The sequence below is a fragment of the Odocoileus virginianus genome, unplaced genomic scaffold, assembly GCF_023699985.2.
Source record: "Odocoileus virginianus isolate 20LAN1187 ecotype Illinois unplaced genomic scaffold, Ovbor_1.2 Unplaced_Scaffold_3, whole genome shotgun sequence".
In the NCBI taxonomy this organism is placed as follows: domain Eukaryota; kingdom Metazoa; phylum Chordata; class Mammalia; order Artiodactyla; family Cervidae; genus Odocoileus; species Odocoileus virginianus.
Genome location: NW_027224265.1, coordinates 1076487 through 1092397, shown reverse-complemented (window position 1 = coordinate 1092397; position 15911 = coordinate 1076487). Strand labels below are relative to the sequence as shown.

The 15911-nt window shown below is 44.3% G+C and overlaps 1 protein-coding gene and 1 long non-coding RNA gene across 2 annotated transcripts in view; one reads left to right on the top strand and one right to left on the bottom strand.

Moving 5' to 3' along the window:
* The window catches only part of EPB41L4A (erythrocyte membrane protein band 4.1 like 4A), a 265318-nt gene extending 256493 nt beyond the window's left edge, over positions 1–8825 (bottom strand). Inside the window, 1 exon segment of the mRNA XM_070462355.1 lies at positions 8727–8825. Within this exon segment, the coding sequence (XP_070318456.1) occupies positions 8727–8825 (99 nt within the window).
* Positions 38–4491, top strand: LOC139033357 (uncharacterized). Its single transcript, XR_011485939.1, has 3 exons — positions 38–1867; positions 2386–2543; positions 2778–4491. It is a non-coding gene; the product is annotated as an uncharacterized lncRNA (long non-coding RNA).
* Positions 8826–15911: the final 7086 nt, after the last annotated feature.

Here is a 15911-nt window from a genome sequence, read left to right as displayed (position 1 = left end):
TAAAAAAATAAAAACTCACAGTCTCCGTGGTCTCAGAAACTTGACCCCCACTCACGTCACTGTTCCTACGCAAAGATGTATTCTAAACAAGGTAATTTCTCGGCAACCTCCGGGACACCATGCCTACAAAGCCGGGCGTGCTCAGCATCACTGACAGAGCTGCCTCACGTGCTTTGAACATGGTGCTTCTCAACGATCTGCGGCCGCATTTGGTTCCCCCCTTGGTCTCGTTTGGCTTATTCCTCCTCTGACATCTGACCTTTCAGGCACTGTCCATAGGGTCTAGCGCTCAGCATCTTTCAGGTCTCCTAGCCTGCATTCATCTCCACTTGGCCCTTCAATATCCTTGAAAACAAATTTCTCACCCATTTGGAAACCACTGCCAGGCCCCCTCTTGACTTCAGTAAATTACTTGCAAGAGCCATCTCAGCATCTGGGGACTCAGCAAGAGTGTTCAGATACAGAGAAAAGGATTAACAATGGGTGGCACTAAGGAAAAGTGACTATTTCACTTTAAAAAAGAAAAAAAAAAAAACAGGAAATGCATGGTTCAGGGGGCAAGGAATGCAATCCACATTTTTGAGAATGGTACAGACTTTCCAAACTGCAGTTACAGGCTTTGAGTCACGAACAAAACAGGCTGGTCCCTGACCTTAACACACCTAGTCTAGATCCTAATGACTGATAACAGGGGCCTGCTTAAATTTAATATATGAGACTTAGAAACAAATCTTGCGACGCAGGAGCAAATGGCAATTACTCTTACCACCCAAAGCAGGCTGACTGGGGCACTAAGGACGAGCTTTACGTGTGGCTAAAATATCAGAGACAAGGCTCGGCCAAGGAAGTCAATCCAGAGAAGCTGCAGTGCCCGCATGCTTAGTCGCTCAGTCATGTTCGACTCTTCGTGACCCTAGGGACTGTAGTCCGCCAGGCTCCTCTGTCCATGGGCTTTTCCAGGCAAGAATACTGGAGTGGGTTGCCATTCCCTTCTCTAGGGATCTTCCCCACCCAGGGATCGAACCCAGGTCTCCTGCATTGCAGGCAGACACTTTACCACTGAGCCGCCAGGGAAGCTCCCAGAGAAGCCGAAGGGTTATGGCAAATCTGACATCTGACCTGTCCTGTTTACAGCAGGCCTGCAGAAAAATCCATTGTGCTTCAGAATGAAAAACTTGTCATTTGTCATAAAAACCCAGCATTTAACTTTGACCCTGTCTTTCCCATTATGCCTCAGAGGAGTGTCAGATGAGGTTTATGCAGCTTTAGGGGTAAAACTGGCAGTACAGCAAGATTAAAAATTATACTAATGGTCCCCAATCGTGTAAACCCACACTATGAAACCAACTGACACTGTTCTCTAATGGTTTACAGAATCAGAGACAAGAGAAAAAAAGCAACTACAGTGTGAGGATCTGTTATCCCGTCTTAAAACAGGCCCTTCTTCCACAAGACTCCTAAGCTGTAAGGGGAAAGTGACAGTGTTAGAAAAGAGAGAGGAAAGATTCAGGAGTTACTTCTGTAACACAAAAATGGTGTAACCCATGTTTTCTGAAATAGCTGCTCATCAGCTAGATCTTCAATGTCCTGTGCACACTCAGTTCACTGCACCATCTCATTTTCTACCCACTATCAATGTAAAAATTAGAGTACCTTGGCAACAGGATTTCTCACAGTAAGATTCACTTTATTCTAGGATCTTTTCAAGTAAAAATAAAACGGCAAAGGAATCTCATCATCCAGAAGATTTTCAACATGGTCTATTCGGCCTATTCCAGTGGTAATACTCCATTCATTCTTCTATTCAAATTACAATGAATATGCATCTATTACATGTGGTTACAGCTCCAGCTGCTGCGGATCACAGGTAAGGGCTCTCAGGCTTCTGTGGGAGAGAGAAGCATCTAGAAATAATGCTTGCAGTGTGATAAGTGCTATAACAGGATGTGTGCAAGGCACAGACAAGCACTTAGCTTTGCCAGGGCACACTGCCTTGACGGCCTTCTAACAGGTGGGATGCTCAGGTTAAGTCTGAAAGGATGAGTTCAGATGAGTGTGTGCTTAAGGAAAGGTACAAGGGTACCACTCAGCAGCAATCCCAAGCAAAAGGTGCAAGAAAGTCAGGTACGTTTGGAAGACTGTGCAGTTCTACCCACAGAGCAAATCCTCTGGGTACACAGAACTGCTGAAGGTTAGGTCAGGTAGAACATTAATGCAGGCAATGATGGTTGGACTTTATATGCAAACAGGAATGAAGCACTCAAAGGAGGAGAAGAGGACAAGGAAAGAAGGAGGAAGAATCAAGACCAACAATTTCTGAGTGTTTACCACATGCAAGGCACCTTGAATTCATGAAGTGGGTATTATTTTGTTTCCATTTTACAGATGGGGAAATTGAGATTCAGAGAAGAAAAGTAACTTTCTGAAGGCCTCACATCTAATAAGTAATCAGTGGAACCAATATGTAAATCCAGTGGTCTGATGCTACAGCTCATCAATCCAGTATACTGCATGCAAGTCTAAGAATATTAAGCAAGTTGAAGGTACAGATTTCATATTGTTTTCACTAACCTATGAGGCACATAACTCTCTTCCAAAAGAGAAAAAAGAAGGCATCTGAAAGTTAGTCTGCATACAGTGTGGAAGGTTGGGTACCAAATACAGAAGAAAAAGGGAAGCTACTACCTTCCATGGCAGTGGTTTTCACCTGAGGGTGATTTCACCTATCAGGAGACATTTGGCAACATCTGGGGTTATTTTTCCTTGTTACAACTTAGGCAAGCAGTGTGACTGGCATCTCCTGGGTAGAGACTACAACTACAGCTAACTATCCTACAATGGAGCAGACAGCATCCCACAGCAAAGAACTATCTGGCCCCACAAAGATACAACCTGACATGAACCACTGAACAAAAGATGAGTTTCCCATCTCGTTTTATAATAAAAATAACCAACCACTGTCCATATATCTAACGGAAAGTTGAGTCTGAACGTCTGACCCTGCAACTTAGATTTAATTTTATCACCATCTGCTATGGTCTAAATGTTTGGGTCCTCCTGAAATTCATATGTTGGAAACTTAAGCCCCAAGTGATGGTCTTCAGGAGGTGTGGGCTTTGGGATTAGTACTTTTTAAAAAAAAAAAAGGGGGGGCCAACAGAGCTCCCTAGCCCCTTCTGCCACATGAAGACACAATAAGTTTCCAACCTGGAAGAGGGCCCTCATTCAACCATGCTGGAACCCCTCAGACCTCCAGCCTCTAGAACTATGAGAAATATATTTCTCTTGTTTATAAGCCACCCAGTCTGTAGTATTTTGTTATAGCAGCCTGAATAAATTAAGATACCACCCATGCTCAAAAACAACAAAAGCTGTGCATTAGTTTAAATTTAGTTCAAAGTTCGGTCACTCAGTCATGTCCGACTCTTTGTGACCCCATGGACTGCAGCAAGCCAGGCCTCCCTGTCCATCACCAACTCCCGGAGTTTACTCAAACTCATGTCCATTGAGTCGGTGATGCCATCCAGCCATCTCATCCTCTGTTGTCCCCTTCTCCTCCTGCCTTCAATCTTTCCTAGCATCAGGGTCTTTTCAAATGAGTCAGCTCTTCGCATCAGGTGGCCAAAGTATTGGAGTTTCAGCTTCAATATCAGTCCTTCCAATGAACATTCAGGACTGATTTCCTTTAGGATGGACTGGTTGGATCTCCTTGCAGTCCAAAGGACTCTCAAGAGTCTTCTCCAACACCACAGTTCAAAAGCATCAATTCTTCGGCGCTCAGCTTTCTTTACAGTCCAACTCTCACATCCATACTGACTACTGGAAATTAAACTAACTTAGAGTTAGTTTAAGCTTAATATTATAGAATTCAAGGACAATTGTATTAATGGGGCTGCAAAAAGTGTGATCCAGTATCAATCAAGAAAATTACAGGCCCCTAGAAAAGGATAACTAGTCATTATCTGCTAAAGGTAACAAACAACGCTTTCCCCATTAAATTGCTTTTAAATCACTTTAAAACCAAGAATAATAAATGGCATTGTTAATCTTTTTTTTTTTTCAAGGAAAAAATCTTGTAAAATTGAGGGGGCATTTAAGTCTGAAGATCTAAAGGTATAACATGGTATCTATAGGGGATAAGGCTATAGTATATAACTGAAATTTGCTGAGAGAGTAGAACTCAAGTGTTTTCAATAAAGAGAAAGGTGTGAGATGTGCATATGTTAACAATGGTGAGATGGTGCGAAGCCTTTCACAATATATACGGGTATTATATCATCAAGTTGTACTCCTTAAACGTGACAATTTCATTTGTCAATTATACCTCAATAAAGCTGGAAAAAAATACTTTCAATCATTTTTTTTTTTGAGGGAGCATTTATATAGTAGTTCATCTTAAACAGTTACAGCACAGATATCACATTTGAGGCTTAGAAAACTAGACGCAGAGTGGAAGAGGTGTACTATCCCAGTCACATGTAACTTACTAACCAGTCAAGACCCATAGTCAATCTTATATTACCAGAAATGCTGGGGTACTATTACTTGCTTCAACCTATGTTTAGAAGGTCCCTGACTGTGTAGCTTATGTCATTGGTATTAAAAGATATAGGTATATGTGGATATAATACGATTTGCAAAAACTATTGCTTTTCACTTTTCTCAGTCTTCTTAGATGTTTTATTTACCAATCTAAATGGAGTGTAAGAAACAACTGTTGGTAAGAGAGATGCATATAATTCAAGTCCCCAAGTTCTGCTTTTCTAATTTATTAGGAAGTTTCTGATCAAAGTATCAAAGCTGATTCATAATATTCCCTCAGGAACCTCAGGATGATTTAGAAAGTAACTTCATTTAAAAGTTAATGGATGGGTTTAACTGTGTGAATTGGATGATATATCTCAATAAAGCATTTTTTTTTTAAGTTAAAGGCAATTCCATCTTACTGTCATATTGGTTTCATTAATTTAGTCAAATACACTGAGGGAGACACAAGTACCTCAGTGTTTATTACATTACTACTCAGAGGACTAAAATCTTGCTGAAATGAAAATACTAATCTAGTTCACATTTGCAGCAGCAATTCTGTGGACTAAATCATAAAACCTTGTGATTTTTTTTCCCTAAAAATCTTTTGCTAATCAAATGACAAGTAATAAAAGTAGTCTGAGTCACATTCAAGTTTTGCTTTCCAAGAGAACAAAAAGAAGGATTTCTACCTCCCCCAGTACAGAAAACTACAAAGGACGAAACAAAAGTTTTCCTGAACAAACACTGCTCAAAAAACTGAGACCAACCACAGCAGAAATTCCTACTAAAATAAACAACAGAGATAGCAGCAGAGAACAAACAGCTAAAAGCTATTGTGTGGCTTGACACACAACCAATAGCATTCAGTTTATATAAACTTGGGTTTTTAAATCTTGGATAGGGCTCAAACTACAATCTGCACGCAAAAGACTTTCTGTTTGACAAGGTAAGGTTACCTCTAAAATAACTTAAGGTAAATAGCTATATCTTATTAGTATGAATATGACACCGGGCTTTATTTTTCTAATTATTTTTGAAACAAAATTATTTTCCATTTAAATGCTACTCATCTTAACAAGGGGCTTCCCTGGTGGCTCAGATGGTAAAGCATCTGCCTGCAATGCAGGAGACCCGGGTTTGATCCCTGGGTCAGGAAGATCCCCTGGAGAAGGCAATGGCACCCCACTCCAGTACTCTTGCCTGGAAAATCCCATGGATGGAGGAGCCTGGTAGGCTACAGTCCATGGGGTCGCGAAGAGTCAGACACAACTGAGTGACTTCACTTTCACTTGAATCTGAACATATAAGATATGTAACTATTGTCTTCAGGCTGAAATGCTTCCCATGGGAACAAATATGTTGATTTTTTTTTTTTTTTTTGCCTAAAGTCAATGAAAAACTTTGGAGTGGCAGAAAAAAAATCACTTTATAACTAACTTTTCAATGAGTCACTTGGTGTTTAAACAAATCCACAGTGTTTTTCAAAATAGCACAGAGGGGGAAAAATGTTTTACAAAGCTTCTTTCTATGCCTTCTACTTAAATTTACTACAACTAATCTTTTTAATTTATAATGCATTATTATAATGGCAATGCAAGCCAATTCTTAAGTAACTGTTTAGGAATCAGTAAAATTCCTTCCATTAAGGGTTAAAATATGTAATTTTAACACAAGATTAGATGTCTTCATCTAAGATAGAATGTGAAAAAGGCTCATCTCAAATATTAGAAAATAATTTTGAAAAAATTCTATTTCAATTTCAGGGGAAAATGTCATATGCTTAACTAACTTTAGTTAGTGATAATCAAAATTATCAAGAATACTATCCTGGAAGGAAAACACTCTAATAGTAGTTATTGGCTATTGACTTTGTAGTAATTGTTTACTATTTCATTTACAAACTAAAGTAGGAGTTAAAGAAAATGCCAAGTATGTACAAAACAATAATATACACAAACATACTATTCATTCAGTGTTTGAATATCGTGTAAGATGCCATTCATACATGATACCATTTGTAAGTATATGTGTGTGTGTTTAATTTAGTACATAGCACTAGCAGATTGGAGAAGGAAATGGCAAACCACGCCAGTATTCTTGCCTGGAGAATCCCATGGACAGAAGAGCCTGGTGGGCTCTATTATAGTCCACGGGGTTGCAAAGACTCAGATACGACCGAGCAGCTGAGCACGCGGGCACAAGCAGATAGGTGCTTAACACATGCATTTTATGGTAGCACTGTAGCTACAGATAATGTGGTTAACTTCAGCAGACATCTGTGTTACGCATATGGCCATCAAAATAACTGTGGCATGCTTTGTGACACTGAAAAAGGGCATGCCTGCTGCAAAATGACTACTTCCAACAAAAGCATGCCTAAATTATTGTTTAGTTAAATGGCATATATCCAAAATAACACCATTATAAAGCTGTGAATGCCTTTGAATCACTCACCAATTTTCCACCTATTTGTAAAACAAGATAAGCACCATCAGGTTATAAAAAGTAATTATGGATTAGGATTTTTGATTCATGTTTCTTTGACAATATTATTCTATTTGATCCCAAGTCTTGGCTGCTCTCTTGACAGAATAATGTACAAGCTCCACAGCTGACAGGAATAGGGCTTTCATGATAAAATAGGAAGCTCACATACCAGATGACTTTAGACTTCAGAAAGATTGCTTTGTTGTTTTAGTATCAGATCATTATCTTTCTTTAATTGTTTCAAAGCCAAAGAGAATCTATGTGTTATCAAAAATGTATGATGTTTTTGTGAGTGTTGCCTATTTTATTTGCACAGTACACCAAAAAATGTTACATCATCTTGTAAGTTCTCTCTCTGATTTCATGTTGGGGGGGCGTGGGGAATGGGGGTTGCAACATAAAGAACTAAAAGTATACAATGAACATTCTTGCCCAAAGAGTCTTCTATTGACAAAAAGGAAACACTGAGAATCTAATTGACTTTTGCTTATTACAATTACAGGGCAAACAATATTCAAAACAATTTCCTAAATGGTTAACTTTATCTTGTGGTTTTAACTGATCATTTTTACCTCCTTTCTCTGACCAAAAAAAAAAAGCTGTAAAATCAGAATTCTGTATACGAAGAAGGATACAAAGCTGAAACTTCTGACGGAGAACAGTTACTGTAGTGTGTATCAAACTATGTAAAAACTAATTCACACAAGGAAATGCCCAGAGTCTACGCCATTAGGATTAAATTCTGAGATGCCAAGACAAGGAAAACACAATTGGCAGCCGTAAGTTTATTTTTCAGACGGCCTGCTGTATGAGAGAGAGGCGGGGGAAGGACGGTTTCCCCTCATCAGACTCAGCAGCTAAGGTATCTAAAATGCCGAAGTGATTTTAAACTGAAGGAGAAAGAGAAAACAACAGAACACACGGGACTGCGATGATCTCTAGGTAGCTACCTTGTTGCGAGACAAAAAACGAGCGCGCAGGCGCGTCCTTTAGGTTGTCAACCGTAAACACGAGCCCATCGAAATTAAGGAAGTGGATGTCTGCAAGCTCCCATCGCCTTTTTGTTTGGGTTCTTAAGGTTAACAGAGGTAATTGCATTTTAATGACCTACAAAGAGGCGCAAACTTACACCTCGTTTGGAGAGATGTTTACGTAAACGCGGGGCTAAAACCAGGTTTCTTTTGGGAAAGGAAATTATTCTCCGGCCAAACGTAACATTACCCAACCACAAACACTGGCGACACAATCACAACCACCTAATAAATGTGTTTCAACGAGTGAGCTGTTTTACTTTCCCAGTAATCCTATCAAGGAAAAAATAAGTCGTTCAACAAAGCCGAGGATCGCCTGTGTATTCAGTTCTGCGCCTCTTTAGGAGCTCTGGGGGCCTCAGCTGCTTCGGGAGGAGAACGAAGTAGGTAAGAGTTTGGGTCTCAGTTGCAGGACGGTGGATTGCAGCCGAGAGCTGGTGCATGGACGATCCCGCCAGACGTCAAACTTACTTTCCTTCATGAAGGACTCCAAGTTAACTCGGCCTGACACGTCCACCCCGCACCTGAGCGCGGGGCTCAGCTGCCGCGCCTTCCCACCGCGCGGAGACGCCCCGCAGCCCGCCCCGCCCGGGTGACGGCGCTGGGACTAAGCTGCGGGCCCCCGCGCTCTCCCGGCTGCGCCCCCTCCCGCGGCACACGCCCCCGACCCGCGCCTACCTTGATGCCCTGCTGCTGGGTGGTGAGAGTTAACTTGGATTCATTCAGAAGCAAAACTTCGCAATAGAATTCTTCCGGAACCGCGCAGAAACAGCCCATGTCGGCTGTGGCGGGCCTCGGCCAGCGGAGAAAGCCGCGACCCAGCCGCTGAGCCACCCTGCCCTCAAACGCGAGGCATGAACGGACTGTCCGCGCCGCGGCGAGGCCGAGAGCACCCGTTACCGGCGGAGTCCGGAGCGGCGCGGACGGAAGGTAAGGAGGGCGGGGAAGCCCGGGAAAGCGTCAGCGCCCGGGAGCGGCCGGGGAAGCGCCGGCGGAACTGGGCGCGGAGGGCGGCGGCGAGTCCGCGCGCATCCTGCGGCTCCGGCTCCTCCGAAGGCGGGGGCGCCGCGGCCCCTCCCGCAGCCCTGGGGACGAGAAAAGCCGCCTGTCAAAGGGGTCAAGGGGCAAGAAAAGAAAGGGACGAGAGCTGCGGGCCCTGCTCGGACCGGGAAGCCCCTAGAAGCCCTGCGGCCCCCTCCACCTACGCCCGCCGCAGCGCAGAGGCAACGCACCGGCCTCGCCTCCGCCTCCGGGGTCCCCAGAGGGCGCGCGTTTCCAGCTCCGACCCCTCCCCGCAGCCCCCGGTTCGGCTCGCCGGCCGCGGAGCACTCCGCTGGTCCTTTGTGTTGGGGTGCCCCCACGACGCCCCGGCCCCGCCGCAGGGGCAGTGGCGAGGGTGGTCACTTAGCCCGCTACCGCCGCCTCCCCGGCCCACCGGCATCGAGAAGCCGGAAAAGGGTCCGAAAGGGTTTCGGGCTCCTTACCGCGACCGGCGAGTGGAGGTCAGCTCGTTGCGGGGCGCAGCTCCCGTCTGGGGATCCCAGAGTTCATCACGGGTCTATGCGTGGCCAACTTGAAGCTTTCCCTTCGAGAGCCCCCTGCCCCGGGCGGCGGGGTGCTGCTTCTCCGGGAAATTCAGAGAAGCGGGCGGTCGGGAGACTGGTGGGCGGAGGAGCCGGCGCCCCGGCGGGGAACGCGGCCGGCGGGCGAGCGGGGTGTGCCTCGGGGCGCGCCAGGCCGCGGCGGCTCCCGGGAAAGTTCTCCCGGCTGTGCGACGGGTGGCGCCCCGGGCGGGAGCGGCCCAGGTGCAGCTGGGCCGGGCCTGGGTGTCTGCAAAAGGCCCGGGAGCCAAGCCGGGACCCAGTGGCCGGGAAGGGGGCGCCCCTTCTGGGGCGGGGTCTCGGCTGGGGATGGAGGGCGGAGCAGAGATGGTCAAATGGCGAGGTGCTGGAAGGTCCGCACGGGAACCGCGCAGCGCGTGAGCGCTCCGCCTCGCGGCCCCGGTCCCGGGCTCTCTTCGCTGTATCGGTTTCCCGGGGAGATCTGGAGGCGTGATCTAGGAAGGGGCAGGGCGCGGCTCCACGCGGACCCCGGCGCTCGACGCTCCCAGTCCCACGCCCTCCGCGCCACTGGCTCTGTCCAGGACGGGCGGGCACAGCAGCTCCGAGGCTGCAGCGCCCCCTGGTGGGCACTCCTGTCCGTGCACAAGCAACCAAGGCTGCGCTGGGTGAGACCGGGCTCCCGCGGGCCTTCTGAGCAGGTGCGATCTGGGAACCAGAAGTGAGTCCATGCAAGTGGAAGTTAGAGGAAGCTCGAGGGAGAACTCGGGGCGTGGCTGACGGCAGGCCTGCCGGAAAGCTTCTCTACTTTATCCTGAGTATTAGAAAGAGCAAGAGTTAGGGCGGCAGACCGTTTTGAGTTCTCTCCTCTACAACTTTTAAGGTACGTAGCACAAGTGTGAACAATTTCCTTAAAGCCTAGGACGCTACTAGTTTGAAGGAAAAAAACAACCACCTGGCCCCCGCAGCACAGTAAAATGGAAATACACAATGCAACTTTGGAAGGAATTTCCTCCCATAGTGATTGGCTACAAAGAACCTTCTGTAGAAAGCCTCTCTGTAAACACGAATTAGCACAACCCCCAAAGGGCAATAAATCCACTATATTTGGTGTGAACTTAACCTAAAGCTAAGAATCAAACCCTGTTTTTTTCTTTCAAGCTCACTGTCAAATTGAAGCAGGTTTTAAGTTCTAACCAAATTGTGTGTCCAGCTTTGGATTGCACTGACAAAGTTTTGCCTCCCATGAGCTGACATCTTATTATTCTAGATTTTAGTGTATTTTCTTGTGGAAGCTTTTATGTCATATAATATTCCTCACCCAAATTACCAAATGTGATTGAAAGATTGATTCTTTCCCACAATATCCAATAGAGCCACCTAAGCTTGAAAAAGCTGGCTTAAAACTCAACATTCAGACAACTAAGATCATGGCATCTGGTCCCATCACTTCATGGCAAATAGATGGGGAAACAATGACAGACTTTATTTTCTTGGGCTCCAAAATCACTGCAGATGGTGACTGTAGCCATAAAATTAAAAGATGCTTGCTCCTTGGAAGAAAAGCTATGACCAACCTAGACAGCATATTAAAAAGCAGAGGCATTACTCTGCCGACAAAGGCCCGTCTTTGACAAAGTCAAAGCTATGGTTTTTCCAGTAGTCATATATGGATGTGAAAGTTGGACTGTAAAGAAAGCTGAGCACCGAAGAACTGGTGCACCCTGCCCCTTCCTAGGTAGAGCACACCTCCAGATCTCCCTGGGGAAACTGATACAGCCAGCAGAGCCAGGGCCTGGAACCTCGGGGCTGTCCACTCGCGTGCCCCGCGGTGCCTGTGGGCCTTCCCACACCTGGTCATCGGGCACTGTGGTGTTGGAGAAGACTCTTGAGAGTCCCTTGGACTGCAAGGAGATCCTAGAGGAGAGCAGTCCTGAGTGTTCATTGGAAGGACTGATGCTGAAGCTGAAACTCCAATACTTTGGCCACTGGATGCGAAGAACGGACTTATTAGAAAAGCCCCTGATGCTGGGAAAGATTGAAGGCAGGAGGAGAAGGGGAGGACAGAGGATGAGATGGTTGGATGGCATCACCGACTCAATGGACGTGAGTTTGAGCAAGCTCTGGGAGTTGGTGATGGTCAGGGAGGCCTGGTGTGCTGCAGTCCATGGGGTCGCAGAGTCAGACACGACTGAGCTGACTGAACTGAACTGAAGCTTGAAAAAACAGAAGATAAGTCCCAAGTGTCCTGATCTGTTTGCCAGTTTTGAGTTTACTGCCATCCGTTTTATATTCTTTAGTGTTGGGATTTTGTTTGCTTTACCTCCAGTGGTAATGGAAAAGCTAGCTTTTTGGGGTGGGATGGAGTTCTGTTCTAGGCTCTCACAAGGGAAAGTTCAAAGCTGTGGAGTCCTGTATATATGACAGCCTTTTCTGGATGAGGTGTTTTCTCTTCCATTATTTATCAAAATGGAGAAAAGAAAATCCACTTAACACAGAGTTGCCCGGAGAAAATAGAAGTGTCACAGGTTTTCTTTGTTTAATAGCCTATGGAGCTACTGAAATGAAGTAGGATACTGAGGGGCCTTCCCAGGAACAGTCCCCACCCTCATGTCTCCTGGCCTCTTGTTTATAGAAAGGCTTTAGCCTCCTAGGCCTTCCAAGTTCCAAAGGGAAAATTTAATCAGAGAAGTGAAAAAATGAAGAAACACAGGAAAACAGTCCAGCGAGACAAAAGAATAATAGTTTAGCCTGGAGACCAAGTCAAGGACTTTTAGTTCCTCCTTGAGGGCTATAGACAATGTTCTGAGCCATATCCTTGAGTTGTTTTGAAGATACTAAAACTCCTACAGGGTGGAAGAAGTTAACTGCTGACCACTAGCATTTAGACTCCAGACCAGTTAGAACTAGAAGATTTATCATGTGAATTTTTGAAACGCCACCCTGATACTTCACCACTAACTAATCAGTAGGAGGTCTGCCTTCTCCCTCACCTAATCTTTATCAAAATCCTTCCCTGAAAGCCACGGGGGAGGGTGGGACTTTTGAGTATGAGTCACTGGTTCTCCTAACCTTGGCCTTATGTCAGGTGCCTTGCAATAAAACATCAAACTTTCCTTCACCACAAACCAATCAGGAGATTGGTTTTACTTCGGCCAGGCTAGCAGACTCATGTTTGGTCCAGAAATACTATAACTGGCCCACAGTAAACTGTGTGTATTTGAAGTACACAGTTTGTAAGTTTTGACTTAGGTATAAGTGAAACCATCATCAGGGTCCATCTAGTAACCCTGTCTGTGATGCTCTAGAGTTGGCTTCTGTATCTTTGTAATCTCTCCCACTCCTCACCACACCTCACCTCCCAGACAACCACGGATCTTTCTGTCACAATCAGCTATCGACACTTTCTAGAGTTTTATATAAATGAAATAACAGTGCCAACTCTTTTCTTTTTGGTCTGCCCTAGTCCCCTTACCATAATTTTTGGATATTTATCCATGTTGTTGTGTATATCAATAGTTTGTTCATTTGTATTACTCAGTAGTATTGCTTTGAACATGTGTATACCACAATTTGCTTATCCGTTCATGTGGTTTCTAGTTTTTTCCTATTACAAATAATATAAATGCTACAAATCCTGCTGTGACTGATTTTCCAAAAGTCAGCCCCAGCTGCCAAGACAAAAGGTTATAGACTGGGTGGCTCATAAACAACAGATGCTTATTTCCTCACAGTTCTGAATGATGGAAGAGTAAGATCAGGATGCCTGCATGATTCTTTCCTGATGAAACCTCTTCCCCTGCATTACATCCCACTGCATGCTCACCTGACCTCTTCTTTGTGAGGAGCTACTGGGGAGAGCGTCAGCTCTGTGTGTCTTCTCTCACAAAAACACTAAACTTGTTCTATCAGAGTCGCACCCGTATGACCCTTTTAACCTTAATTACCTCCTTACAGGTTCTATCTCCACATACAGTTATCTTAGGGGTTAGCGCATCAGCATATACATTTGGGCTTCCCTTGTGGATCAGCTGGTAGAGAACCTTCCTGCAATGCAGGAGACCTGGGTTCGATCCCTGGATTGGGAAGATCCCCTGGGAGAAGGGAAAGGCTACCCACTCCAGTATTCTGGCCTGGAGAATTCCATGGACTATATAGTCCATGGGGTCGCAAAGAGTTGGACACAACTTTCACTTTCATATAAATTTGGAGGAGGCAGAATTCAGTCTATAGCAAGGATCCATGTTTTTGTGTGGACATGTGCTTTTATTTCTTTTGAAATAAGAAAGAGTGGAATCACTGGACCAGAAGATAGACAGATGGCAAATAAGCACATGAAAATATGCTCAGTGCTACTTGTCATTAGGAAAATGAAATTCAGATCAGCATAAAATGCCGTTAGAGTCCTGAGAGAATGGCCACTGCACCAGCACAAGCATTGGCGAGGGCGGGGACAGTTTGTGTTTCCATACCCTGCTGGTGTGAATGTGAGATGGCATCACCTTGGGTAACCCTTTGGTAATGTCTCAAAAATTTGAACATATACTATCTACAGGATTTGGGAGGAAAACTTGCGCTGTCTATCCAGAGATACAAATTAACAACATACTACTAAAACATATTTTTCTCCCCAGGAAAATCATATAGATTTTCAACATGTGCATAACATAATATACTCTATTTAAAGCCTCGTGTCAAAACCTTTGATCTCTCTTCAGAGATTTTTAGGAAAATATTTTCTTTGGTCAAGATGACATTCTGTCATAATAAGCCCATGTAGATGAGTCAAATGACAAACCAATTCAGAGTAGATATAATTTTATAGAAATATGTAGACCATCTGTGATGGACTGCAGGAATCTCATCCTGGAAGAAGCAGTCTCACTATACATTAAACAGGCCCCCACCCTTTGCTGAAATGTGCACTCCAAAATGCCAGACACCACATTCTGTTTAAAGCTCCATATTCCCTTCAGGAAGATGTATTTAAACAATCTATGTCTTCTGTCATCTTTTTATAATTTTACATTTTCCAAACTTCAGAAAGTTAACTAATTTGAAAAAAGAAAAAATACCTTTAAAACATTGACATACATAATTTAATTACTTAAACCCCTGAAGGCTATGCAGAAGAACCACCAGGAAGACTTGTTAAAATACAGATTCTGGCCCCACCCCTAGAGTTTTGAACTCAGTAGGTCTGAAATGGGACCTGAGGAATTGCATTTCCCACAGGTTCCCAGGTGATGCTGATGGTGCTGGGTGGGAAATACACTTTGAGAATCATTGTTTAGAATCCACCTCTCAAAAAAATAAAGTTAATTCTAGTTACCTATGAATAATTTTTTAAAAGGAGACAGTTCATTCTTTACCAGCAGCCTCCCTCTTATTCTACCTCATACATCAAAATAATGCCAGTCAGAAAAAGAAAGTAAGTATTGAAGACCCTGCTAAGCAGGTTACATCAGAAAGAGTAGTTTTTAAGGAAGGGAGAGATTCCTGTTTGAGTTTCATCATAGTACCTACCACCTAGTCTATTTGGATACCCTCCTCATTTTATAAGATATTGAATATATAATAACTTGTGCTATACAGTACATCCTCTTGCTTACCTATTTATGTATGGTAGTTTGTTATTTGTTAATTCCATACTGTTGATTTGTCTTTCCCTCCCTGCCTTCTCCCTTTTAGTAACCATAAGTTTGTTTTCTATGTCTCTGAGTTTCTGTTTTGTATATAAATTAATTTGTATTATTTTTTGTATTCTACATACAAGTGATATCACACAGTATTTGTCTTTCTCTGTCTGATTTACTTCTCTAAACAATATTCTCTAGGTCCATCCATGTTGCTACAAAGGGCAGTGCTTCATTTTTTATGACTGAGTATTCCACTGTGTGTGTCTGTGTGTGTGTGTGAGTGAGAGTGTATGTGTGTGTTTGTGTGAGAGAGAGTGTGTGTGAGAGAGTGTGAGAGTGTGTGTGTGTGAGAGTGTGTGTGTGTGTGTGTGTGTGTGTGTGTGTGTGTGTGTGAGTGTGTGTGTGTGTGTGTGTGAGTGTGTGTGTGAGTGTGTGTGTGTGTGTGTGTGTGTGTGTGTGTGTGTGTGTGTGTGTGTGTGTGTGTGTGTGTGTGTGTGTGTGTGTGAGTGTGTGTGTGTGTGTGTGAGAGTATGTGTGTGAGAGTGTGTGTGTGTGTGTGAGTGTGTGAGAGTGAGTGTGTGTCTCTGTGTGTGAGTGTGTGAGTGTGTGTGTGAGAGAATGCGTGTGTGTGAGTGTATTCGCATGTGAGTGTGTGTGACTGAGTG